The sequence below is a fragment of the Salvelinus sp. IW2-2015 genome, linkage group LG4q.2 (genome assembly GCF_002910315.2).
Source record: "Salvelinus sp. IW2-2015 linkage group LG4q.2, ASM291031v2, whole genome shotgun sequence".
NCBI lineage: Eukaryota > Metazoa > Chordata > Actinopteri > Salmoniformes > Salmonidae > Salvelinus > Salvelinus sp. IW2-2015.
Window position 1 is genome coordinate 12,227,401 of NC_036843.1, and position 27,611 is coordinate 12,255,011.

A 27,611-nucleotide genomic window follows, 5' to 3' on the forward strand; every position below is an offset into this window, starting at 1 on the left:
GGCCAAATTGGTGTCCAAAAATACCGATTTCCGATTGTTATGAAAACTTGAAATGGGCCCTAATTAATCGGCATTTCCGATTAATCGGTCGACCTCTACTTCACATTTATACATCCAGTGAAATAACTGTCTCATTGTCCCAACTGTGGTACTAGTTTCCCAAAACAGTGGTTTGAGCCAGTCACGTGTTTGTTTACAAAAAACACAATGAGCAAAATGGGAGTTTTGTAAAGTGTCACTCCTGCAGCGCATCTTAAGTGAGGTGATCAAGTTACACTTGTATGAAATTCACTTCTGTTTGCCAGCTATATCTTATAACTATTAAGTGAACTATCGAAGATGTGCCGAATAAATTATCTCCAGCTGGGTTTTGCTAACTTGCTAATGTTAGCTAAGTGGCTGACGTTAGCTTACAAGATCAAGCTTCTTGGTAACAGCAGCAGAGACAATCCCCTCCTGGATTAAGATCCCTGCTGCTTAATATTTATTTTGTGCATGCTGCAAACTGTGTTTTGAGATGCTTTATGAGCTGGGTTGTCTGCCCAACCCCTCTGAGTTAGTAGTAAATGTTCGCATGCACTCGTTTACATCTACTATGAGAATTTCTTAGTACTTGTTAGCATTTTGTTAGCATTCTCATAAGTGACGTTTTTGGGCCTTTTTTTTACGTTTGAAAAATAACAAATAGCACCCCTTGTGTGCACCACCAGTAATACCGTGTATCCCGGGATGGGACAGTATGGAAATCTGGATAACTCCCAACCCTAACGTATTGTGTCGAGAGGCAGGCCATTGATCCTTTCCCATTAGTAGGACTAGCTATTTCTTGTACTTTGTGAATCTTTCTAATCTATCCTTGTTCTCTCACTGCCTTTCTCCCCATCTTAGCAGCTGGGCGCTGCAGCCTCTATTCTCATCTGTTATTTATATAAAGAGCTAGAAGATGTTCTTGACCTTGTTGAGAAAGAACACTCGATAAGTGTGAAACATTTATTTGCCTTCCATTGCAGAGCTCAGTTTCCTGCTTACCATTTTACAATGACATGATCTGTACTGTATAATGAGTGCGTGGGTGCTTACGTGTGTGCATGGGTACATGTGCGTGTGTGTGTGTTTTGTCAGTACCTCAATGCCACCTTTTGGAGCGAGGTAAAGGAACAGTACATCATATTCAGCCTGGTCCCAGACAGCCCACAAGGAGAGCCTCACGCTATTAGGGATCAGATTGACTAGGGAAAACAGCTTATGAGGCTCCAGAAAACATCATACTGTATGTGGGTGATTTCTTCTATAAGGAACATTTGGAAAAATATCAACAGTATTCCTTTGTCTGTGTTGTCAGGTTCCCTTAGCGAGGAGGAGCTACAGTACTATTTATTTTGGTCTGCTGGTGATGCCGCATCAATCCTTTTATGTTTTCCTTACCGTTAACATTTTAATGTTCCCCACCTGCTTCCCCCTCTTTGTCCCTATGCTTCAGCACACCTCTCTCGGAGTGGCGTGGCTGTGCATGTGCTCTGCTCAGCAGTGGAATGATCTGCTGTGCTGTGCTCTTCCCCACAAAACTGCACACAGTGTGAGAGAATGACACAAATCCTTTACCAGGGCCAAGCTCTCTAATTACGCCTGCTCTTCTGGGGAGAGAACAGACAATATTAACCATCTGTTAACATCCTACCCTCTTAGAACCCAGCCTGTTTTCATCCATTTCACCGTCTTTGTGCTCATACATGTTCACTCGTCCGTAATCCTGTTTTTATGGTATTATGTTTGGCTGTCGTCAATTAAGTGGAAACCAACAGATCTATCATTGTAACTGGGATATAGAGTAGAGTAGAGGAGATGAAGTGCTTTATTTAAAATCAAATCAAATTTTATTGGTCGAATACACATTTAGCAGATGTTATTGTGGGTGTAGCGAAATGCTTGTGTTCCTAGCCCCATCAGTGCAGTAATAGCTAACAATACACACAAATCTAAAAAGTAAAATAATGAAATATTAGGACGAGCAATGTCAGAGTCCGGAGTGTGTGTGTATATGTATATATACATATATGCAGTGCCTTCGGAAAGTATTCAGACCCCTTGACTTTTCCCACATTTTGTTAGGTTACAGCCTTCTGTTTTTTCCTCATTAATCTACACACAATACCCCATAATGACAAAGCAAAAACAGGTTTAGAAATGTTTGCAAATTATTTTATTTTTAACTTATATCACTCACATAAGTATTCAGACCGAATCTTCGTGGGTATGGCGCTACAAGCTTGACACACCTGTATTTGTGGAGTTTCTCCCATTCTCTGCAGATCCTCTCAAGCTCTGTCAGGTTAGATGGGGAGTGTTGCGGCACAGCTATTTTCAGGTCTCTCCAGAGATGTTCGATCGGGTTCAAGTCCGGGTTCTGGCTGGGCCACTCAAGGACATTCAGAGACTTGTCCCGATGCCACTCCTGCGTTGTCTTTGCTATGTGCTTAGGGTCGTTGTCCTGTTAGAAGGTGACCTTCGCCCCAGTCTGAGGTCCTGAGTGCTCTGGAGCAGGTTTTCATCAAGGATTTCTCTGTACTTTGCTCCGTTCATCTTTGCCTTGATCCTGACTAGTCTCCCAGTTCCTGCTCCCAGTCCCTGCTGCTGCCACCACCATGCTTCAACATAGGGATGGCGCCAGGTTTCCTCCATACGTGACGCTTGGCATTCAGGCCAAAGAGTTCAATCTTGGTTTCATCAGACCAGAGAATCTTGTTTCTCATGATCTGAGAGTCTTCAGGTGCCTTTTGGCAAACACCAAGCGGGCTGTCATGTGCCTTTTACTGAGGAGTTGCTTCTGTCTGGCCACTATACCATAAAGGCCTGATTGGTGGAGTGCTGCAGAGATGGTTGTCCTTCTGGAAGGTTCTTACATCTCCACAGAGAAACTCTAGAGCTCTGTCAGAGTGATCATCAGGTTCTTGGTCACCTCCCTGACCAAGGTCCTTCTCCCCCGACTGCTCAGTTTGGCCAGGCGGCAAGCTCTAGGAAGAGTTTTGGTGGTTCCAAACTTCAATTTAAGAATGATGGAGGCCACTGTGTTCTTGGGGACCTTCAATGCTGCAGAATAGTTTTCGTACCCTTCCCCAGATCTGTGCCTCGACACAATCCTGTCTCGGAGCTCTACGGACAATTCCTTCGACCTCATGGCTTGGTTTTTGCTCTGACATGCACTGTCAACTGTTGGACCTTATATAGACAGGTGTGTGCCTTTCCAAATCATGTCCAATCAATTGGATTTACCACAGGTGGAATCACGTTGTAGAAACATCTCAAGGATGATCAATGGAAACAGAATGCACCTGAGCTCAATTTCGAGTCTAGTAACAAAGGATCTGAAATACATGAAATACATGCCAAGAGTGTGCGAAGCTGTCATCAAGGCGAAGGGTGGCTACTTTGAAGAATCTGAAATGTAAAATATATTTTGATTTGTTTAACACCAATCTCAACGTCAACAGTGAAGAGGCGACTCCGGGATGCTGGCCTTGCAAAGAAAGAGTTGCAAAGAGTTGCAAAGAGTTGCAAAGAAAAAGCCATATCTCAGACGGGCCAATAAAAATAAAAGATAGGCAAAAGAACACAGACACTGAACAGAGGAACTCTGCCTAGAAGGCCACCATCCCTGAGTTGCCTTTTCACTGTTGACGTTGAGACTGGTGTTTTGCGAGTACTATTTAATGAAGCTGCCAGTTGAGTACTTGTGAGGCGTCTGTTTCTCAAACTAGACACTCTAATGTACTTGTCCTCTTGCTCAGTTGTGCACCGGGGCCTCCCACTCCTCTTTCTATTCTGGTTAGAGCCAGTTTGCGCTGTTCTGTGAAGGGAGTAGTACACAGCGTTGTACGAGATCTAAAGTTTCTTCGCAATTTCTCACATGGAATAGCCTTCATTTCGCAGAACAATAATAGGCTGCCGAGTTTCAGAGGAAAGTTATTTGTTTCTGGCCATTTTGAGCCTGTAATAAACCCACAAATGCTGATGCCCGAGCTACTCAACTAGTCTAAAGAAGACCAGTTTTATTGTTCTTTAAGCAGAACAGTTTTCAGCTGTGCTAACATAATTGCAAAGGGTTTTCTAATGATCAATTAGCCTTTTAAAATGATAAACTTGGATTAGCTAACACAACGTGCCATTGAAACACAGGAGTGATGGTTGCTGATAATGGGCCTGTGTACGCCTATGTAGATATTCCATTAAAAATCAGCCGTTTACAGCTTACAATAGTCATTTACAACATTAACAATGTCTACACTGTATTTCTGATCAATTTGATGTTATTATAATGAGACAAAAATTGCTTTTCTTTCAAAAACAAGGACATTTCTAAGTGACCCTAAACTTTTGAACGGTAGTGTGTGGTGTATATATATATATATTTTTTTGTTTTGTTTTGTTTTTTGTGTGTGTTATTTTTTAATTGTTTTCTATGTAGGCTTGTGGAACAGGTTCCCTTTTATTTTGTCGAGGCCATAAGCTGTCATGCTGGCTATGTTAGTTGATTTAACCTGTTTGGGATAGGGGCAGTATTTTCACGTTCGGATGAAAAGCGTGCCCAGAGTAAACTGCCTGCTACTCAGAGCCAGAAGCTAATATATGCATATTATTAGTAGATTTGGTTAGAAAACACTCTGAAGTTTCTAAAACTGTTTGAATGATGTCTGTGAGTATAACAGAACTCATATGGCAAGGCGAAAACCTGAGAAAAACCAACCAGGAAGTGGGAAATCTGAGGTTTGTAGTTTTTCAAGTCATTGCCTTTCGAATATACAGTGTAAATGGGGTCATATTGCACTTCCTACGGCTTCCACTAGATGTCAACAGTCTTTAGAACCTTGTTTCAGGCTTCTACTATGAAGGGGGAGCGAATAAGAGCTGTTTGACTAAGGGTCTGGCAGAATGCCTTGAGCTAAGTCACGCGCGCAGCTGTGAGAGCGAGTTGCGTTCCTTTTCATTTCTAAAGACAAAGGATTTTCCGGTTGAAACATTATTGAAGATTTATGATAAAAACATCCTAAAGATTGATTCTATACATCGTTTGACATGTTTCTACGAACTGTAGTATAACTTTTTTGACTTTTCATCTGGACTTTCGTCTGGACTTGTCCGCCGCACCTTGTGAATTTCGATTGGTGAACTAAACGCGCTAACAAAAAGGAGGTATTTGGACATAAAGATGAACTTTATCAAACAAAACAAACATTTATTGTGTAACTGGGATTCCTGGGAGTGCATTCTGATGAAGATCATCAAAGGTAAATGAATATTTATAACGCTATTTCTGACTTTTACTGACTCCACAACATGGCGGGTATCTGTATGGCTTGTTTTTGCACAACAATTCTGAACATAACGCGCCAATGTAAACTGAGATTTTTGTATATGAACTTTATCGAACAAAACATACATGTATTGTGTAACATGAAGTCCTATGAGTGCCATCTGATGAAGATCATCAAAGGTTAGTGATTAATTTTATCTCTATTTCTGCTTTTTGTGACTCCTCTCTTTGGCTGGAAAATGGCTGTATGTTTTTCTGTGACTAGGCGCTGACCTAACATAATCGTATGGTGTGCTTTCGCTGTAAAGCCTTTTTGAAATCGGACACGATGGCTAGATTAATAAGAAGTTAAGCTTTAAATTGGTGTATTGCACTTGATGAAAGTTAAATATTTCAACAACAAAAAAAAATAAGTGCCAACAGTTATTATATTTTTGGCACTGTTGGTAAACTGTGCTTTCAATCATTTTTTTCTTGTGTTTATATATGTTTTTCTCTTTTATAATATAATGGTCACAATGCTCCATTTGGTAAGAGTTTAGCCTAGCTGCTGGAACCACTATGTTTCCTGGAGAGTATTTAGGAGCTTATAAACTCAGCAAAAAAGAAACGTCCTCTCAAGTTTTCAGCAAACTTCACTTGTAAATATTTGAATGAACATAACAAGATTCAACAACTGAGACATAAACTGAACAAGTTCCACAGACATGTGACTAACAGAAATAGAATAGTATGTCCCTGAACAAGGGGGGGAGGGGTCAAAATCAAATGTAATTAAGTACTGCAGTGCATCTCCTCCTCATGGACTGCACCAGATTTGGCAGTTCTTGCTCTGAGATGTTACCCCACTCTTCCACCAAGGCAAGTTCTGGGACATTTCTGGGGGGAATGGCCCTAGCCCTCACCCTCCGATCCAACAAAACTGCGACTTGTCAGTGAAGAGCATTTTTTGCCAGTCCTGTCTGATCCAGCTATGGTGGGTTTGTGTCCGTAGGCGATGTTGTTGCCGGTGATGTCTGGTGAGGACCTGCCTTACAACAGGCCTACAAACCCTCAGTCCAGCCTCTCTCAGCGTATTGCGGACAGTCTGAGCACTGATGGAGGGATTGTGCGTTCCTGGTGTAAGTCAGGCTGTTGTTGTTGTCATCCTGTACCTGTCCCGCAGTTGTGATGTTCAGATGTACCAATCCTGTGCAGGTGTTGTTACACGTGGTCTGCCACTGTGAGGACGATCAGCTGTCCGTCCTGTCTCCCCGTAGCGCTGTCTTAGGCGTCTCACGGTACGGACATTGCAATTTATTGCCCTGGCCACATCTGCAGTCCTCATGCCTCCTTGCAGCATGCCTAAGGCACGTTCACGCAGCTGAGCAGGGACCCTGGGCATCTTTCTTTTGGTGTTTTTCGTAACTGTGACCTTAATTGCCTACTGTCTGTTAGCTGTTAAGCTGTTAACGACCGTTCCACAGGTGCATGTTCATTAATTGTTTATGGTTCATTGAACAAGCATAGGAAACCGTGTTTAAACCCTTTACAATGAAGATCTGTGAAGTTATTTGGATTTTTACGAATTATCTTTGAAAGACAGGGTCCTGAAAAAGTGGTGTTTCTTTTTTTGCTGAGTTTATATTAGGGTGGATGCGTGCGTCTTGTTTGGTAAGATGCTTCAGCGGGTGGGAGGAAGTTCAACAGTTTTATGTTTTCTCGTATGTCAGGTTCTGTAACGGCTTTCCTCCTGGGATGAAGGAGAGGACCAAAATGCAGCGCGGCTAGTGTTCAACATGTTTAATTAGACAATAAACAGTAACACTAATACAAGTAACAAAATAACAAATGTGAAAACCGAGACAGACCTATCTGGTGCAGAACACAAACACAGAGACAGGAAACAACCACCCACAATCCCCAACACAAAACAAGCCACCTATATATGATTCTCAATCAGGGACAACGATTGACAGCTGCCTCTGATTGAGAACCATATTAGGCTGAACACAGAAACAGACAAACTAGACACACAACATAGAATGCCCACCCCAACTCACGCCCTGACCATACTAAACAAATACAAAAACAAGGGAAAACAGGTCAGGAACGTGACAGGTTCAGTCTTCCACTTACATTTAAAAGGCTTCACTCATTTCCTCTTTTTCCAAAGAATGACTCAACCTCATTTAATAGGGTAGTCTGCTGGGAGTATACTTATTTTTTCTAGTTTGAACTGTAACGGTTTGAACCAGCCAGTCAAACATAGTAGAGTACTTCATCTTCAACATCTGGGGACACAGATTGCTTTTTTACAAGAGACCCATCTGAGAGTTTTACATCACTTTAGATTGCGAAAAGGCTGGGTAGACAAACTTTATCACTCCACTTTTCAAAATAAATCGAGGGGAGCTGCAATTCTGATACACAAATCAGTGTATCATCATTCCAATGTTATTTCAGATGCCAATGGCAGATATATTTAATACACCATTGATCCTTGCCAATGTCTCTGCACCAAATTGGGATGACAAAAAAAATGTGCCTTTGTCTTCACTTCCAGATATGACCTCACACTTATTGATCTTGGGTGGCTGGCTTAATCCTACTTTGGATCATTCCTCCAACAAAATTAGCACACCTTCTAAGTTTGCTAAGGTTATCCAAACTTTTCTTTAAGAATTTTCCATTACAGACCCCTGACTTTTTTTCAATCCAACTAATAGGGAATATTCATTTTTCTCCCTTGTCCATCACACTTATACCGGCATTGCCTACTTCTTCTTGGACAACAGACTTCTTTCCTCTGTACGCTCATGCTCATACAATTCCATTGTCATATCTGATCACGCCCCTCTGACTTTAGAGCTATCAATTGGTGGTGGGACTGAGCCTCGTGTACCTTGCCGTTTTAATACATGATTGCTGTCTGATGAAAGTTTGGTCAACTTTCTGACTACTCAGGTTTATATTTTTATAGCTACTAATGACACCCCCGACGTTTTAGCATCTGTTCTGTGGGAAACTTAAGACCTACATTAGAGGTCAAATAATTTCATACACTAGTTTTGAAAGACAAAATAAGAAAAAGAGACTCTCTGAACTGAAAACTCGTATTTTACAGTTAGACAGTACTTACGCTACCTCACCATCCCCAAATGTGTACAGGGATTGACTCTCTTTACAAGCTGAATTCAATACCTTGTCAACAGGCCAAATTGAGGAACTGCTGCTTAAGTTGTGACATACTCATTGTGAGTATGCTGAAAAGGCAAGTAAATTGCTTTCTCATCAACTTCGCCAGTCTTCCTCTGCTCAACAAATGTCTCAAATTCAAACACCTACAGGTGCAACAATGGATCCCCAGCTAATAAATAACCAGTTTAAGGACTTCTATGCCTCTTTATACACTTCAGAACAGTCTGCTGACCCCTCTGCTCTTGATAAAAAAAAATGTAATAGTATAACTGTTCCAACAATTGATTCAGTTTTCAAGCTTCAATTAGAGGAACCTATCACCATGGAAGAGATTTCAGAGACGACACGTGCAATGTAAGGTGGTAAATGTCCTGAGCCAGATGGGTACCCAATAGACTTTTATAAGAAGTTACTATACACTTGCATCTGTCAGAACGAATAACACCCCCTCAGACTATTTCACTCTCTCCAGAGGCACTAGACAGGGGTGTCCAATGTCTCCCTTGCTTTTTTCCATCACATTCGAGCCCCTCGCAATTGCATTTAGATCCAACCCACATAAAACAGGAGTGTTCAGAGGCGACATCAAACAAAGGGTCTCACTTTATGCTGATGACTTGCTTCTCTATATCTCAAACCCTGATGTATCCTTACCCATTGTGCTATCTGTTCTTAATGCATTTGGCCTAATCTCTGGTTACAAGGTAAATCTGAATAAGAGCGAGCTTTTACTTTTAAATGCGGTAGTTCTCAACAAATATACATACTTGGGGGTACATGTCACGAACAAATCTGATAATCTTTTTAAGGCTAATTTTACTCCTCTCCTTACTCTGGTGGAGAAAGATTTTGAACGATGGTCACTACTCCCCTTATCATTAGCTGGTCTAATGAATTCGGTTAAAATTAATACCCTTCCTAAATTCTCCTACCTCTTTCAATGCATACCTATTTTTATTCCAAAATATTTTTTCTGCCAACTAGATGGGATAATCTTACACTTCATCTGTAATAATAAAGATCCAAGGATCCGCTAGGTGTTCCTGCAAAGGCCTAACTAAACCCTTAGGGGGCATGGCCCTACCTAATTTCCAGTTCTATTATTGGGCTGCCAACGTCCGTGTAATTCAGTACTGGATCTGTGCAGATACCCCACATATCATTCCAGCATGGTTGAAGATATAATCTTCCTCATGTATGCCATCCTCACTGGCTGCTTTGGCACATTCCCCTATTCATTCTACTACTTCAAGTTATACCAAAAACATTTTAGTAAAAACCACTTTCAAGATCTGGATCCAGTTTAGACATCACTTTGGTTTGCAAACCTATTCATTAAGGGCCCCTCTACTCAGAAATCACGTTCTCCATCCATCGCTAGTAGATGAAGCCTTCTCCATGTGGTTCAGCCTTGGCATCAAATCATTCAATGATTTGTATATTGACGGCACGTTTGCATCGTTCCAACCAATCTCAGCTAAATTCCACCTTCTGAATAATAATTTCTTTAGATATCTACAAGTGAGCACCTTTGTCCGTGACATGATCACTCAATTCCCCACTCTTTCTGTGGGCCCTCCCACTGATGCATTTTTCACACCATCCCCAACAGTAAAAGGCATTATTTCTTATAGCTATGATGAAATTTACTCTCTTCACAATCCTTCATTCGCAGCTATTAAAACTTTTATGGCAACATGACCTAGGTGATGAGTTTGCTGATGACACATGGGAAGATATTCTGTACCGTGTCCACTCCTCTTCTATTTGTGCCAATGCAAAATGTTACACTGAACTCACTAAATGCAGGCTTTCTAAGATCTATCCTGATGTCCACCCTGTTTGCGACAGGTGTTGGCAAGCTGCTGCTTCATTAATACATGTTTTGGTCCTGCTCTGGTCCTAGCTTTTGTGAGTTTGTTTGCAAGAAGGTTGATTTTACTTATATGGAATATGCCCTCTCCTCCCTCTCATTTTGTGTGGATTAAAGATGTCTTACACTTTAGTAAAATGGAGAAGATACAATTTTCCCTACGGAATTCTTCTGACAAATTCTACTGAATGTGGCAACCTTTCTTTACCTTTAGACACTGCAATTTCCCTCTACTCTACAGTAAACTGCCTACCTAAGATTTATTTAATTGATCTACCTTTGTGAGTGTTTAATATTAGCCTGTATTATTATTATTATTTTTCTATTCATTTTGAAGACTAGTCATGTTGTTTGTTTTGTGCACTTTGTTGTTTCTAATGTATGTTTGTTATGAAAGTATTACTTAAGTATTTATATTTTCTTATGGTCGTATACATTCTTACCTCATTCAAAAAATGTTCCCATGGTATATCAAATGTATAAAACCACATGTGCAATGTACTGTATTTCAAACATTGTTTACTGTGAAAGAAAATACCAATAAAAGAGTAAAACATTATTTTTTTTAAAAGGTGGAGGTGATATGATCCTTAACTAGCCTCAAAGTACTTCATGATGACAGAAGTGAGTGCTATGAAGCAATGCCCATGTGCAACGCTCTATTGCCTTAGATACATCAATATTCAGCTGATCTCCTACTATTTAAAACCTCTACGTCTGCTCTCTACATGTGAAGTCCTTTATTTAACCTTTCCTCTCCATCTCTGCAGAGGACGGACCCTCAGCTCTTGGCCCAGTTCTACTATGCTGATGAGGAGCTCAACCAAGTGGCCACAGAACTGGACAGCCTAGATGGCAGGAAAGACCCTCAGAGGTGTACTCTGCTGGTCAACCAGTTCAGATCCTGTCAGGTAAGAATCTTAAGGGACTGACACTGGTTGATTTGAATACCCTCTGATTAGGGCCACAATTCTATAGCAAGTCTTTTATAGTTTAGTTTCGCTATGTTTCTAATTTCTTTGACTTCAAACTCCATCAATTAATACAAATCCATCACAGACATTTTATGAGGTGATCCTATAACCCTTTTTGACAGCGAGCACTTAAATAATCCACCATGCCAAGCAAAGTGAGTGAGAGTCCAAGTATTGAAGTTTGACTTTTACCTCAAATGTTTAAATCTACTACTAGAATTCAAGAGTTTGCCAGCAGATTCTGTTAAAGGGACATGCTTTTGAGTTAAGATGATCATTATGTTTTACTCCTAAGTGGAGTTTGAACCGCAAAATGGCTGATATTGGTTGGCTAATATGGTAGCGGTTATATGATTGGACGGGCCCTTAAATCAAGCCAGCTCACAGTGACAAGGTGAGATAAGGAGTCCCTCGGGGTGGAAGCAGTTGATTCTCATGTCACATTTTGTTGTTGTTTTGATAGCCTTTATCAGGTTGTGAGTAGGTTGTGTTGCTGTTATCTAGGTCAGGACTGAAGGCTTGGATGAGTGACTTCTTTGGAAGGCTTTTATCTAGAGATAGGCTATCATGACACACCTGGTTTGATGTTTTCAGGCAGTATGGGGTCAGAGTGAAGGGTTGAATGTCAGGTTGTTGTTGTATGACTTGATATGTCAATTTTATGTAGATCCACTATAGGATATTAACCTGCTTGACAGGAGCTTAAGCTTATCTGCCTCACAAACGTACTGTATTTGTCTCTGTCTGAGACCTGTCACATGACCGATGGTAGGCCATTGTGTCGATTTGGAGTCGGGGGACTTTGACATTTATATACCATTCATCCTCCATATATGTGGTGAGGGTTAGGTGAGGCGTGTGGGGTCGGGACTGTGTGAGTTGAAGGCTGCCATGCTGCTGCCTGCTGGTGTGATCCCCAGCACTGAGAGATCGTTAGCAGGCCCACCACCATAAATGAGCCTAGTGCACCCAGGGCCCTGAGGGGGGGAAGCTCCTAATAAGGTCACTGCTTGATCCCCAACTGCTTTCCCCCTCTCCTATTTTTCTGTCTCTCCATCGCTCCCACCCACCTCCTCGCTCACTTTCTCCATTCCATGCTCGCATTGTCCGACCTCTCTTCGTCTTTCGCTCGCTTCATTGTCACCTTAAAGATGCACTATGCAGAAATCGCTAGCAATCGCTCGCAATAGTTAGCCTAATTTCAGTTTGTGACAAAACAAGCAAGTATAGTGTAGAGAATCATTGTACCATCTAAACTGCTGTGACATATATTTTCCATAACCAAAAAATGTTGTATTTTTAACTGTTTTGAAGCTGGTGTACAAAACTGAAAGTAAAATGTGCAAAAACTCAACTTTAAAAACGGGAAGCATAGAAATAGCACACATAGAACAGATACTGCTATACTGCTTCTTAGACTTAGTTTCAATGAGAATGACAGATCTATAACACACACTTCTATTTGGTCGGGTCACCCAAATAGTTACATATTGCAGCTTTAAATTGACCACGCCCTGCTGTGGTCTGTATGTTAGCTTTGCATTGTGATGTGCTTCGTAAACTGAAAGAAAGGCTTTTAGCTGACTGACTGCAGGACATGTTCAGCAACTGAGAATTATAATTCCTGGTTTGGCTCTTTCCATATCTCCCCCTAAAGGAAAATAGCGATGCTTCAGGGAAGCTGCGCTGCCTCTTGTTCTCTCAGTCAGTGTTTTGCTTACACACTCAGTTATGGGAAACATGACTTTCACTTTTCATGTTGCAGTGTAATATATTTGGTATACTTTTAAATCCCATGATTAGAACATTATTTTGGTGTAGGCTATCTTGTGAAGACAAAACACAATGTTACCAGCATGCTTTCATAATACCCTGTATACCTGAGACCCCCAGAATGGAAGTAAAGTGGTCTGAGCAAAGCAAAACCTAGAGGGTAGGAGTGTAAAGAGTGCAAGCTCTCTATTCTGCAGCTACTGTAGGTATCATCCCAATGTCATGTTCTGTGATGAGGGCTGATAGTGGTCAAGATTAGCACTAGCTGTAGTGTACCACACATGGCCAGAGGAACACAGGGCTGGTGGGGGGGGACTGGGAACAGGCCAAGACATACGTAGTACTGCACTGCAATAAAGGAGTCGGTGGTTAAGCTTTTTAATCTTTCTCCTTGAGGGCAGCAGAGACTCACTGATGTTCCTGACCAGATTACAGCAGCACACAGAGAGAGAGAGAGGGAGTCTAGGCGTGAAAGGCTCATTGTAACTCATTGTTATAAATGTTGTACATGCCAGCGCCACACAAGCTGTTGATTAGCTCTCGCTGTGTGTGCCAGTGTGTGTGCACCGCTGCAATTATGGGATTTAGTTTAGTGTTTTTTATTGAGGGGGAATTAAGATGTGACTGAGGGCTATAATGGGACTGTTCTGGGCATGGGCCTGTAATTGTTTTCGGCCTGTTCCCTGTTTAAAGGGATTCTCCGGCACAGTTGGATACCTTTTTAGCCAGTAGTTTTGAAAGTAGCCCCGAAAATGGTCCCTGAAAATGGCAAGTGGTCCCTGAAAATGGCATACTACGTCACGTACAGTATGTGCACCACGTCATTGCTCTCTTTCTCGCTCTGCTGTGGGTGCATCTTGTGCATATTGCTAGCTGTCACTCATATGGCGAGGGGCTGAAGCTAATTGGTTGAACTGAATTGCTAGGTTGCTCGCCCACGTGCGGGAAAATGTAGGGAAAATGGCGCAGCACAGATTTCATAAAAACAGTTGCTTTCAAACTAGTAATTTCATAGCAAATTGAGGTAAGAGTAATTCTGCTCATAGATTATGCATATTAACTACACATTGACACATCCAGCCCAAAGTGGGAAGTTTAAAAAATAATTGCTAGTCGCCAAAGGTCCGGAACATGTCTTCAAGACACTACATGTAGAGGGTGATATTTAGTTAGTGGATTTACAGGGGTAGTTTGTAACATTATTAGAAAATGTGTGTTTTTTTGCTCTGTTTCCAGTCATTAACCCAACAGAAAAAAATATATTGACTGCCCTTTTTCATTCAGTACGTTTATTCACAAATGTATTCAATCTCTTTTCCTGTCACTCTCCATGTGTCTGCAGGACAATGTGTTGAACATTATCAACCAGATCATGGATGAATGTATCCCTGATGACCGAGCCAACAGAGACTTCTGTGTCAAGTTCCCAGAGGAGATTCGCCATGACAACCTTGCAGGACAGCTGTGGTTTGGGGCTGAGGTACTGTACTGTACTGTATGCCCTCCAGTATCATCTCACATCACAATAACTATAGGCACTCTTAAAGAAGTCATGCCCGTTTACTGTCATTTCTCCTATCTGTTCTCACTATGTAAAGGTGTATCGTTATATAGCCTAACTCATTATTCCTTGTGTTAATCAGTTGCACATAGACAACTAGTCTTAATGAGACTAACCTAGATAAATAACTTTAGGTTACGACCGTAACCCCGGTTCTCTGATAGTATGAGTGAGGTATTTCACTTATGGGATACTCCTCCAGCCTATTAGTTTGAAGCCTTTATTACACTACGCCAGCCATGATTGGGTGGATATCGAGACGTGTGCGTCGGGGAAGGGTGTCCCTATTACCCTATAAAAAGTTCAGCGCAGTGTCTCTGAGTCATTCAAAAATATGCACCACCTCTTCCTCGCTCATGCAAGGAGGGGGTGGTCTGGTGAAATACCTCACTCATAATATCAGAGAACCGGGGTTGCGGTCGTAACTTAAAGTTCTCTTTCAAGTATTCGTTTCGGTAGTTCACTTATGTGATGTAAGGGGCAGCAGGTAGCCTAGTGGTTAGAGCGTTGGGCCAGTAACTGAAAGGTTGCTGGATCGAATCCCCGAGCTGACAAGGTAAAAATCTGTCATTTTGTCTCTGAACAAGGCAGTTAACCCACTGTTCCCCGGTAGGCCGTCATTGTAAATAACAATTTGTTCTTAACTGACTTGCCTAGTTAAATAAAGGTTAAATAAAAATATTTAAAAAATATACAGTGGGGAGAACAAGTATTTGATACACTGCCGATTTTGCAGGTTTTCCTACTTACAAAGCATGTAGAGGTCTGTAATTTTTATCATAGGTACACTCAAACTGTGAGAGACGGAATCTAAAACAAAAATCCAGAAATCACATTGTATTGATTTTTAAGTAATTCATTGCATTTTATTGCATGACATAAGTATTTGATCACCTACCAACCAGTAAGAATTCCAGCTCTCACAGACCTGTTAGTTTTTCTTTAAGAAGCCCTCCTGTTCTCCACTCATTACCTGTATTAACTGCACCTGTTTTGAACTCGTTACCTGTATAAAAGACACCTGTCCACACACTCAATCAAACAGACTCCAACCTCTCCACAATGGCCAAGACCAGAGAGCTGTGTAAGGACATCAGGGATAAAATTGTAGACCTGCACAAGGCTGGGATGGGCTACAGGACAATAGGCAAGCAGCTTGGTGAGAAAGGCAACAACTGTGGCGCAATTATTAGAAAATAGAAGAAAATAGAAAAGTTCAAGATGATGGTCAATCACCTCTGGTCTGGGGCTCCATGCAAGATCTCACCTCGTGGGGCATCAATGATCATGAGGGAGGTGAGGATCAGCCCAGAACTACACGGCAGGACCTGGTCAATGACCTGAAGAGAGCTGGGACCACAGTCTCAAAGAAAACCATTAGTAACACACTACGCCGTCATGGATTAAACCTGCAGCGCACACAAGGTCCCCCTGCTCAAGCAGGCGCATGTCCAGCCCGTCTGAAGTTTGCCAATGACCATCTGGATGATCCAGAGGAGGAATGGAGAAGGTTCATGTGGTCTGATGATTCAAAAATAGAGCTTTTTGGTCTAAACTCCACTCGCCGTGTTTGGAGGAAGAAGAAGGATGAGTACAACCCCAAGAACACCATCCAACCGTGAAGCATGGAGTGGAAACATCATTCTTGGGGATGCTTTTCTGCAAAGGGGACAGGACGACTGCACCGTATTGAGGGGAGGATGGATGGGGCCATGTATTGGCGAGATCTTAGCCAACAACTCCTTCCCCAGTAAGAGCATTGATGATGGATCGTGGCTGGGTCTTCCAGCATGACAACGACCGAAACACACAGCCAGGGCAACTAAGGAGTGGCTCCGTAAGAGTATCTTCAAGGTCCTGGAGTGGCCTAGCCAGTCTCCAGACCTGAACCCAATAGAAAATCTTTGGAGGGAGCTGAAAGTCGTATTGCCCAGCGACAGCCCGAAACCTGAAGGATCTGGAGAAGTCTGTATGGAGGAGTGGGTCCAAATCCCTGCTGCAGTGTGTGCAAACCTGGTCAAGAACTACAGGAAACGTATGATCTCTGTAATTGCAAACAAAGGATTCTGCTACCAAATATTAAGTTCTGCTTTTCTGATGTATCAAATACTTATGTCATGCAATAAAATGCTTAATTATTTACATTAAAAAATCATACAATGTGATTTTCGGGATTTTTGTTTTAGATTCCGTCTCTCACAGTTGAAGTGTACCTATGATAAAAATTACAGACATCTACATGCTTTTTAAGTAGGAAAATCGGCAAAATCGGCAGTGTATCAAATACTTGTTCTCCCCACTGTATATATACTGACTCACGTATTGCCAGACAAGCTTATCCTGACAACCGACTGCCCTGTGCAATATATCACACACATGGGCTTTGCCCCTCAGAAGATCCTACACGTAAAACAGTATGCGCCAGGGTCGGTGCAGTGACATCAAGCCTATAAAATTTTGCAAATGAATGAGGCGAAGCCCAACTCGCTGCTGAGCAAATATCTTGCATAGATACGCCTTTAAATAAAGCCCAGGACGTAGCCATTCCTCTAGTGGAATGAGCCCGTAGGCCAGCAGGAGACTGAAGACCCTTACTTGTGTTGGCAAAAGCGATAGCCCCACTGTCCAGTGGGAGAGGCATTGTTTAGTGAGCGCTTTACCTGTGTGAGGTTTCGCCCATGAAACAAACAACTTAAATCCCTTAGTCCTGTTAATGTAGATGCGCAGAGCGCATACTGGGCACAACATATGCAACCGTTGATGTACCGGAGAGGAAAACAGTGCGAGATAAAAGCTACCAGCTCAAGGGGAAGACACATTTCAAAGATGGGTTAATAATCTTAGGGGTAAAGGTGGGGTTAGGCCGCAATGATACCCTGTTGTTACCGGGTGCAAATTGTGCACATGACGAGTGCACTGAGAATGTGTGAATGTCACTTACATGCTTGGCGGACGCCAATGCTATTAATTGCGCGGTCTTAAATGAAATCATCTTCAGTTCCACCTAATCCAGGGGCTCAAAAGGCTGTTGGCATAGAGCATCCAAAACAATTGATAAATCCCATGACGGGGCAAGCTGTTTGGACACCGGACGCAAACGATGGGCACCCTTCATAAAGCGGGTGACAAGGGGGTGTTACCCCACTGTCGTGCTCCCAAAACCCACATGACAAACCGAAATAATTACAAAGGGACCTGGTGGATGAGGCTTCATGTCACGCCCTGACCTTAGAGATCCTTTTTATGTCTCTATTTGGTTTGGTCAGGGTGTGATTTGGGGTGGGTATTCTATGTTCTATTATTTGTATTTTTATGTTTTGGCCGGGTAGGGTTCTCAATCAGGGACAGCTGTCTATCGTTGTCTCTGATTGAGAACCATACTTAGGTATCCCTTTTCCCCACCTGTCTTTGTGGGAAGTTTACTTTGTTTATGGCACATAGCCTTTAGCTTCACGGTTTGTTTTGTAGTGTTTATTGTTTTGTTCGGCGACTTTTCAAATAAAATAAAATGTACGCTTACCGCGCTGCACCGTGGACCTCTTCCTTCAACAGCCGTGACACTCTAGCACTCTAAATAGTCAAAATTACATTTTGGGGAAGCTCGACAGTGTTCAAGTTGAACCGTTCACGGGCCAGGCCCAGAGTGCCAACCATTCCGGGTGAGGATGGGAAATCTCCCCTCGCGCCTGGCATAGTAGGTCCCGACTCAGGGGGAGGGGCCACGGATGGCCGCATAGTAGAGTGATCTCTGCTAGCCAGTGTTTCTCTGGCCAATGTGGCGCTATTAGTATGCGAGATAGACCCTTCTTCTGCTCCCTGGCTAGGGTGGGGGAAATCAGGGCCTGTGGGGGAATGTATACAGGAGGACGCGTGGGCACTCATGCGCCAATGCGTCCACTCCCATCGGTGCATCCCGATCCCTCGGGGAAAAGAACAGTGGACACTGAGTATTCTCCATTGATGCATAAAGATCCACTGCTGGAATGCCGAAGTGCATCCAAACCTGATTGGCTACCTCTGGGTGGAGCTTCCACTCTCCGTGTAGAGGGTTCCCCCTGGAAAGTAAATCTGGCCCCAGATTCAGTACTCCTGGTACATGAGTAGCTCTCAGTGACTGGGGATGCACACTGCTCCACATAATCAGTGTGTGTAAGTGAGGGAATCGCAGTTCCCCTTATTTATGTAAGCCACGACAGTGGTATTGTCTGTTCTGACCAGAACATGACGACCCACCAGAAATGGGAGGAACAACTTTAATGCTGGGGACACTGTAAGGAGCTCCAAGCAGTTTATGTCTGGTGTTTCCAGAAGTGCAGTGCTACCATGCAGTCTATGGAGATCTGTACATGTGATGTTTGTGACATATTGGGCTCAGACCTAGAGAAGAGACCCAGCATTGAAACCCTCTCATATTCTTAATGGGATGACTACTAAAGCCGATGCCATCAAACCTAGCAGCCTCAGGCATGTTTTGAAAGAGACTAGGTTCCCTCTGAGAAACAGCGCTAGGCAAAATTGGAATGTTCTTATACGTTTCACTGAAAGGCGAGCTTTGAATGATACCGAATCTAGGATTAAACCTATGAAAGAGATTGCGTGGGAATCAAAACGCTCTTTACTGTGTTTATTCTGAAACCTAGCGATGCCAGGTGTTCCAATAGTAGCTGACTGTGTTCTAAGACCTATTGTCTCGATTGTGTGCACAACAGACAATTATCTATCTACAGTTGAAGTCAGAAGTTTACATACATTTAGAATGGAGTCATTAAAACTCGTTTTTCAACCACTCCATACATTTCTTGTTAACAAACTATAGTTTTGGCAAGTCGGTTAGGACATCTACTTTGTGCATGACACAAGTAATTTTTCCAACAATTGTTTAAGACAGATTATTTCACTTATAATTCACTGTATCACAATTCCAGTGGGTCAGAAGTTTACATACACTAAGTTGATTGTGCCTTTAAACAGCTTGGAAAATTCCAGATTGTCATGGCTTTAGAAGCTTCTGATTGACTCAGGAAGGAGACGCCTTCTGTCTCCTAGAGATGAACGTACTTTGGTGCGAAAAGTGCAAATCAAACCCAGAACAACAGCAAAGGAGCTTGTGAAGATGCTGGAGGAAACCGGTACAAAAGTATCTATATCCACAGTAAAACAAGTCCTATATCGACAGCAAGGAAGAAGCCACTACTCCAAAACCGCCATAAAAAGCCAGACTACGGTTTGCAACTGCACATGGGGACAAAGATCGTACTTTTTGGAGAAATGTCCTCTGGTCTGATGAAACAAAAATTGAACTGTTTGGCCATAATGACCATCGTTATGTTTGGAGGGAAGCACGGGGGTGGCAGCATCATGTTGTGGGGGTGCTTTGCTGCAGGAGGGACTGGTGCACTTCACATAATAGATGCCATCATGAGAAAGGAAAATTATGTGGATATATTGAAGCAACATCTCAAGACATCAGTCAGGAAGTTAAAGCTTGGTCGCAAACGGGTCTTCCAAATGGACAATGACCCCAATCATACTTCCAAAGTTGACTTAAGGACAACAAAGTCAAGATGGCTTAAGGACAACAAAGTCAAGGTATTGGAGTGGCCATCACAAAGCCCTGACCTCAATCCTAAAGAAAATTTGTGGGCAGAACTGAAAAAGCTTGTGCGAACAAGGAGGCCTATAAAACTGACTCAGTTACACTAGCTCTGTCAGGAGGAATGGGCCAAAATTCACCCAACTTATTGTGGGAAGCTACCCGAAACGTTTGACCCAAGTTAAACAATTTAAAGGCAATGCTACCAAATACTAATTGAGTGTATGTAAACTTCTGACCCACTGGGAATGTGATGAAAGAAATAAAAGCTGAAATAAATCATTCTCTCTACTATTATTCTGACATTTCACATTCTTAAAATAAAGTGGTGATCCTAACTGACCTAAGACAGGGAATTTTTACTTGGATTAAATGTCAGGAATTGTGAAACTGAGTTTAAATGTATTTGGCTAAGGTGTATGTAAACTTCCGACTTCAACTTTACATCATCAGCCAAATGCCCCTCTCTCTGAGTGGGGCTATGGCTGCCTCGGTACACTTCCTAAAGACATGAGGTGACAGTGAGAGTCCGAAAGGGAGTCCCAGAAAAGCGAATCTGAGAAATTTCTTGTGAGGAGGGTATATTGAGATGTGAAAGTAAGCGTCCTTCAGGTCGACGAATACGAACCAATCGCCTGGTCGCACAGAACGTAGCAGAGCAGTGTGTGTCAACACTCTGAACGTGTACTTTCTCATGTGCCTGTTCAGAACACGTAGATCTAGGATCGGGCGTATGCCGCCCCCCTTTTTTGAACCTGGAAATATCTTGAGTAAAAACCGCAGTGGCTTTGCTCGGGAGGAACAATTCTCATTGCCCTTTTCCCTATTAGCGATGTGATTTCCTCCCGGAGTACACACGATGATTCCTGAGAACACACACTGATTCCTGGGTGTATATGATTCGATTGAATTGAGGCGGGGTGACAGCGAATTCTAGTCTGTATCCCCTGTCTATCGTGCCCTGTACCCAGTTTGACACTGCGCATGCCAACCAGTTCTCTCTCCGCTCCACGAGAGGGCTGATCTGGCTTCCCCCCATAGATGGTGCTTCAGCACCCTCTGTCAGGGGGAGGGTGTACGACAGTCCGCGACGCACTGCGTATGTCCGGCTGGTTCGTAGCGGGAGAGCGCTTATGTTGCCTATCACCACAGAAGGAGTGGTAGCTCCCTCTGGTGGCGTTATAGGGAGGCATCCTGTTTGTTTTTGATTTTGTGAGAAACAACATGTCTGACTGCGCCCTTGGCCTGTAGCCTGGTTGCGCGAGTGTTCCATTTTTTAAATGTGAACTGACATTGAGGAGTGTTTGTTAGACAAGAGGGGGGCCTTGTAGGAGCATCCACCTGAACATCGTCTCTTCTCCTCTTTGGGCTGTACTCTGTGATCACCGACTTGGACCCGGTACGCCTGAAAGAACACTGAGGTGCCTGGGAACTTGCACCCTGGAACAAACTCAGGATTGTGGGGGAGATAAAACTGCGCTTGGGGGAGGCCGTTCTCGCCTCTCTGGCGATGGGGACATCGCTAGGCTAGACACCGTGGATAGACCTGGTCGCGAAAGCGGTGAGGGCTCTCAGCACCGCCTCCATGCTCTCGGCATACCAGGCTGAGCTACAGAAGGAGCTAGCGGTCACACTGGACCCGGTTCTGTGGGATGAGATCTGTATTGCCACAGACCTCAACCTGCGTCTACTTAAAGCCGCTGTCCAGGCGTCAGGAAGAGTGATGGGGCTCATGATATCCCAGGAGAGGGCTTGATGGCTCAATCTATCCACGGTCTACAGACACCGAGTGGTGTCTGTAGACCTTCTCTGTCACAGTGGACTGGAAGCGCTCATACTTGGTTGGTAAGGTGGGGCCAGTCGAGGTCATGGAGGACTTCTGGCTGGGGTGTAGATGGGAAGCCACCAGGGGTTTGATGGGGGGCATGTGGGCCAGCCCAATCCCCGCCATGTCAACATAGTCCAACACCGACCCACATTGGACAGGGTTCTTGGAGGAGAAAGGTGTACTCCAGGTACGGGTAACCTCCTCCAGGCATTCTGGGAAGACTAGTAGTAATTGCCTGGCTGCCAGTTTGGCTTTGGGTAGCTTCTTACCCTCTTAGCGAGACATGGTTTTCTCTGCTACTGCATTGGGCCACGGAATCACCAGTTTATTCGCAGCGCGTTTGCACACATCCGCCTGGCGAGCGAGTTGTAAGACCACGTCTGTGTACAGTTTAGCTAGTTCTGGAAAATGCAGTCGTGTTGAGGTAAGCTTTCTGATGAAAAGCGAGAGGAGGTGTTTGAATGACTCAGAGACGCTGCGTTGGGCCTTTTATAGGGTAAGAGGGACACCCTCCCCGACGCACACGTCTCGACGTTCAGCCAATATTGGCTGGCGTAGTGTAATAAAGGCTTCAGACGAATACGCTGTATCCCATAAGTGAAATACAGAAACGAATACTTGAAAGAGAACTGTTAAATAACACAAGTCATTCCCTTCTCTCTCCATCTCTGTGTGTAGTGTCTGGCTGCAGGCTCCATCATCATGAACAGGGAGATAGAGAGCATGGCCATGAGGCCTCTAGCCAAGGACCTGACCCATAGTCTGGAGGAAGTCCGAAACATCACGAGAGACCAGGCCCTCAGAGACCTCAACTTATACACCGACCGCATGAGGGACGCACTACGCCACTTCGACAGCCTCTTTGCTGAGTTTGAGCTCAGGTAGCTATAGGACATCAACATCTTTAGCTTTTGGACATCATCAACAACAACATATTTGACTGTATTTACGTATTTTTTTTACACAATTCCCTCGATCTCCTCTTCTGTCAGCTATGTGTCAGCCATGGTGCCTGTGAAGTCTCCCAAAGAATACTATGTTCAGCAGGAGGTGATTGTGCTCTTCTGTGAGACTGTGGATAGGTGAGTTGTATGGGGAGGAACAGAGGAATAGAGACGAGTGATGTCACAGGAGATACAGGGTTTAGTACATTTTTTAAATGGTTGGCCAATATTATTTCACATCCTCTCGTCTTTGTTGTTTTTGTTTCAGGGCGCTCAAGCTGGGCTATCTCAGCCAAGACATGATCGATGACTATGAACCAGCTCTGATGTTTACAATCCCCAGACTAGCCATTGTGTGGTAAGTGTTTTCTCCTGTCTCCATCTTCCTCTTCTTCCTAGAACTCTCTGATACTAATAACATTTTATAATCCCCCTGTCTCTCCCTCAGTGGTCTAGTGGTGTACGGTGAAGGTCCACTCAACCTGGATAGGAAACCAGAGGACATGTCTGAGCTCCTCCGGCCTTTTCGCACTTTATTGAAGAAGATCAGGTACCGTTAAGAGGATACACATATAGATTGTCCTCTGTATTTAATCATAGAAAATAGCTCTGTCATTCACAACAATCTTTTGAACATCAGTCTCAAGAACCTGGGCAAACAATCTAAAGGTCATGGGCCACTACCATCCTCATTGAGTGATCATTTTAGGCTGGTAAGTATGTTGTTAAGGTTGTGTTATTCCCATAGGGATCTGCTGCAGACCCTGTCAGAGGAGGAGTTGTTGACGCTGGAGCGGAGCCTTTGTATCTCTCAGGACGGGGAGTTCCCCTTGGTCCCCGAGTGCCCCCCCACACCCACCCCAACCCCCACTATCGCCCCAGACCTCCCTTCATCCAGCAGCCCCACCAGCGACACTGGTGAGGAGGGGAGCGAGGAGGAGAGAATGCAGCAACAGGAGGTGCTGTCTCTGTGCACCTCCCACATCCAGGAGGAGGAGGACAGGGAGTGGGAGGAGGTGAAGCGGGCGAAGGAGCAGGGTTCTCTGTGTGAGGAGGTGGAGGAGGCAGACCTGGCCTGCTCCATGCAATATGATGAGGAGGAGATCGAACAGCTCAACATGATGGTGTACCGTGTGGGGGATGAGATGTCCACGCTGCTGTCCCCTCCCAGCCAGGGCCAGTCCCCGGCCCACCACCCCAACAGAGGGGGCTCCAGCGGGGGCTCCAGCACCGAGGCCTCCCCCCTCCGGTTCCTGGTGGGCCGGGGAAGGACAGGTCTCTACCATGAGGAGGAGGACAGAGTCTTCTTCATGGAGGACCTGGACGCAGGAGGGGACATTGTGACCAGCAGCCGTTTGACCCCGCCTTCCAAAGCCCCTCAGCCCTCCTTGCCTCAGCCCCGCAGACCTGGCCCCCTGACAGACTCAACCAGGAATGGCTGGTCCACTGATGCTCAGTCAGATCCGTCCCAGCAGCCCCAAAACCTGCCCCCACAGTGCCCAAACACCAAGCGACCAGCCCCCACCCCCAGCCTGGAGCCCTTGCCCTACACTAACGGCTGGGAGGTGGGCCTGGAGGGAGGCGAGACTGCTGAAGTCATTGCACACCGTATGGGAGGGATGAAGCTCTCGGCCACGGTTATCTTCAACCCCGGCTCCCCCAGCCTGACTGAGCTGGCTGTGGACAAGCTGCTCCTGCCCCGCCCCCCCTCCTCCTCAGCTACAGAGCCCTGCGGCCCCCTGGTGGCCACCCACTGCCTGCTCAACTCCTGTGTCTGCTGCGGCAGCTGTGAAGACGGCCATGATGACGCCCTCACCATGGACAACACAGGGCTGGGGATGGACCTGGGGTTGGACAAACACTGCAAGCCCCATCCGCCACACAGCTCTGTCATCCAGTCCTCTGCCTGTCGCCTGGCCTCCTCAGGACACAACTTACATAGGAAGGGGGACTCTCCCCCCCAGCTGACGCCCCCCTCTCGCTGTTCCTCAGAGCCACCTCCGGGGGAGGAGGAAGGGGACCAGCGCTGTGACAAGTGCCTGGTGGTGGTGGCCCCGGGATCTCAGCAGGGCCAGGACAGCAGCCCCAATGGAGTAAGGGGAGCCCCAGAGCCCTGTGTCCACCAGTGGAGGACAGTGAGGAGGCCTCAGGCCAGCGGGGGAAGGGACAGGACGGGAACCAGAGAGACAGACGGGGAGTCCAAGGAAGAGAGCAGGAAGAACACTAGGTATGAGCATATGTACTAGAGGTGTGTGTTTGGGTGATGTATTATCAGCGCTCCCCTTCACAGCAGGTAGGCCTCAACAACAGTCATTTACATATCAGTGGAAAGCAAACTTCCTCCACGTCTCTCTGGCTAATTGAACCCAGATCTTGTCATCCACTTGTTGTTTTATGTTCTAGTTGTAATTGCACTTGGCTTTATGTTACTTTTGTGCCTATCATAATGTTCACAGATCCCGTTTTATGTTGCCCATATGTTATCGGTTTATTATTTTATTTAATGATTTATTCCCAGTTTTTTTCAGAACTCTCCTCTCAGCGCAGTCTCCAGTAGTGACTGTGAGAGTGTGTCTGTCACCACATGTAGTCTGTCCAGCAGTGCTTACACAGCCAGGTAACCACTGGCCGTGTGTGTGTTTCTGTTTCGTACATCCCCATGTTAGAGCTTATGTTATTACTATAACCCTTGCTCATCTCTATTTCACTCACTTTGAGATTGAAATCAACCAAAACCCCTATAGTACGATGCATATTCAAGTACAGTACACAATATGCTGGTGAACAGTCTTTCTGTGTTTATAAGAATGACAATATGACAGTACCTCCTCCCTCCCTCTCCCTTCACTGGATCTCTCTCTCCCGTTCTCACTCTCTCTCTTGCACGTGCGCTTCCCCTCTCTCCTCCAGCCCTGTCAGCAGTCTAACCACGAGCTCAGGGACGTCAGAGGATCTGGACCACCATGAGATCCAGCTGGCCCTGCAGGCTGCTAAGATGGCCGCCAGGAACAAGATCCGCTCGCGCTTCCACAGCAGCAGTGACCTCATCCACCGCCTCTTCGTCTGCATATCGGGTATGACACACTCTCTCGCTCTCTCTCTGAGGGTATGACTATCTGTCCAAGGATATTACTCTCCAAGGGTATAGCTGTGGTTTGATGGGGTAAATCAGTCTGTTTCTCATGTTTTTCTTTCTTTTTACTCTGAAAGACAATGAAATCATGCTTTTGTTGCTTAACCAGTATGCACTCCTCTTCACTCCTCTTCACTCCAACCTATAGTGCTTTTCTATTTATGACAAATGTTTTGCTGCTAGTCTTACAAGAAGCTAAAATGACTATGTAGGCTGATGACTACACATCAGCACCCACAGCCAGTGAGCTCACTGAGACTCTTAGCAAGGAGTTAGAGTCAGTGTCAGAATGGGTAATGACCAAATAACTGGTCTTAAATACATCTAAAACCTTCCTCTTAGACCTCAACCTCAACTGGAGTTTGACATAAAGGGTGTGAACATTGAACAAGTTGAAGAAGTTGAAGTCCTAGGAGTAACATTGGATAGTCAGTTATCATGGTCAAGTCATATTGACAAAGTTGCTGTGATGATGGGGAGAGGTAGGTCTGTTATAAAAATATGTTCTGTGTTTTTGACACACAGATCAACTAATTGTTCAGGCTCTGATCTTGTCCCATCTTGATTACTGTACGGTAATATGGTCAGGTGCAGCAAAGAAAGACCTTGTGAAACCGCAGCGGGCTCAAAACAAAGCAGCACGCCTTGCCCTTAACTGCACACAAAGAACAAACTTCAACAACATGCATGATCGTTTTTCATGGTTGAGGAGAAATTGACTACTACTATTGACTAGGAAACGTGTGTGTTGGAATAAAAAAAGATTCACCTTTATTTAACTAGGTAGGCTAGTTGAGAACAAGTTCTCATTTACAACTGCGACCTGGCCAAGATAAAGCAAAGCAGTGTGACACAGACAACAACACAGAGTTACACATGGAGTAAACAATAAACAAGCCAATAACACAATAAACAAGTCAATGACACAGTAGAAAAAAGAAAGTCTATATACAGTGTGTGCAAAAGGCATGAGGAGGTAAGGCAATAAATAGGACATAGGAGCGAATAATTACGATTTAGCAGATTAACACTGGAGTGATAAATGAGCAAATGATGATGTGCAAGTAGAGATACTGGTGTGCAAAAGAGCAGAAAAGTAAACAAAATAAAAACAGTATGGGGATGAGGTAGGTAGATTGGGTGGGCTATTTACAGATGGACTATGTACAGCTGCAGCAATTGGCTCAGATAGTTGATGTTTAAAGTTGGTGAGGGAAATAAAAGTCTCCAACTTCAGCGATTTTTGCAATTCGTTCCAGTCACTGGCAGCAGAGAACTGGAAGGAAAGGCGGCCAAATGAGGTGTTGGCTTTGGGGATGATCAGTGAGATATACAGTGGGGAGAACAAGTATTTGATACACTGCCGATTTTGCAGGTTTTCCTACTTACAAAGCATGTAGAGGTCTGTAATTTTTATCATAGGTACACTTCAACTGTGAGAGAC

The 27,611-nt window shown here is 44.3% G+C and overlaps 1 protein-coding gene across 4 annotated transcripts in view; it reads left to right on the forward strand.

The window, feature by feature from the left end:
• Positions 1–27,611, forward strand: part of LOC111963327 (lateral signaling target protein 2 homolog) — a 68,377-nt gene that overhangs the window by 33,429 nt on the left and 7,337 nt on the right. For 3 of the 4 annotated variants that reach the window (XM_023986680.2, XM_023986681.2, XM_023986683.2), the window contains exons 2-10: positions 11,132–11,272; positions 14,451–14,588; positions 22,769–22,971; positions 23,083–23,172; positions 23,303–23,392; positions 23,483–23,584; positions 23,783–25,261; positions 25,553–25,651; positions 25,945–26,108. In XM_023986680.2, the coding sequence (XP_023842448.1) occupies positions 11,132–11,272; positions 14,451–14,588; positions 22,769–22,971; positions 23,083–23,172; positions 23,303–23,392; positions 23,483–23,584; positions 23,783–25,261; positions 25,553–25,651; positions 25,945–26,108 (2,506 nt within the window). The remainder of the gene's footprint in view (positions 1–11,131; positions 11,273–14,450; positions 14,589–22,768; positions 22,972–23,082; positions 23,173–23,302; positions 23,393–23,482; positions 23,585–23,782; positions 25,262–25,552; positions 25,652–25,944; positions 26,109–27,611) is intronic. The other variant, XM_023986682.2, reaches the window with a different exon arrangement.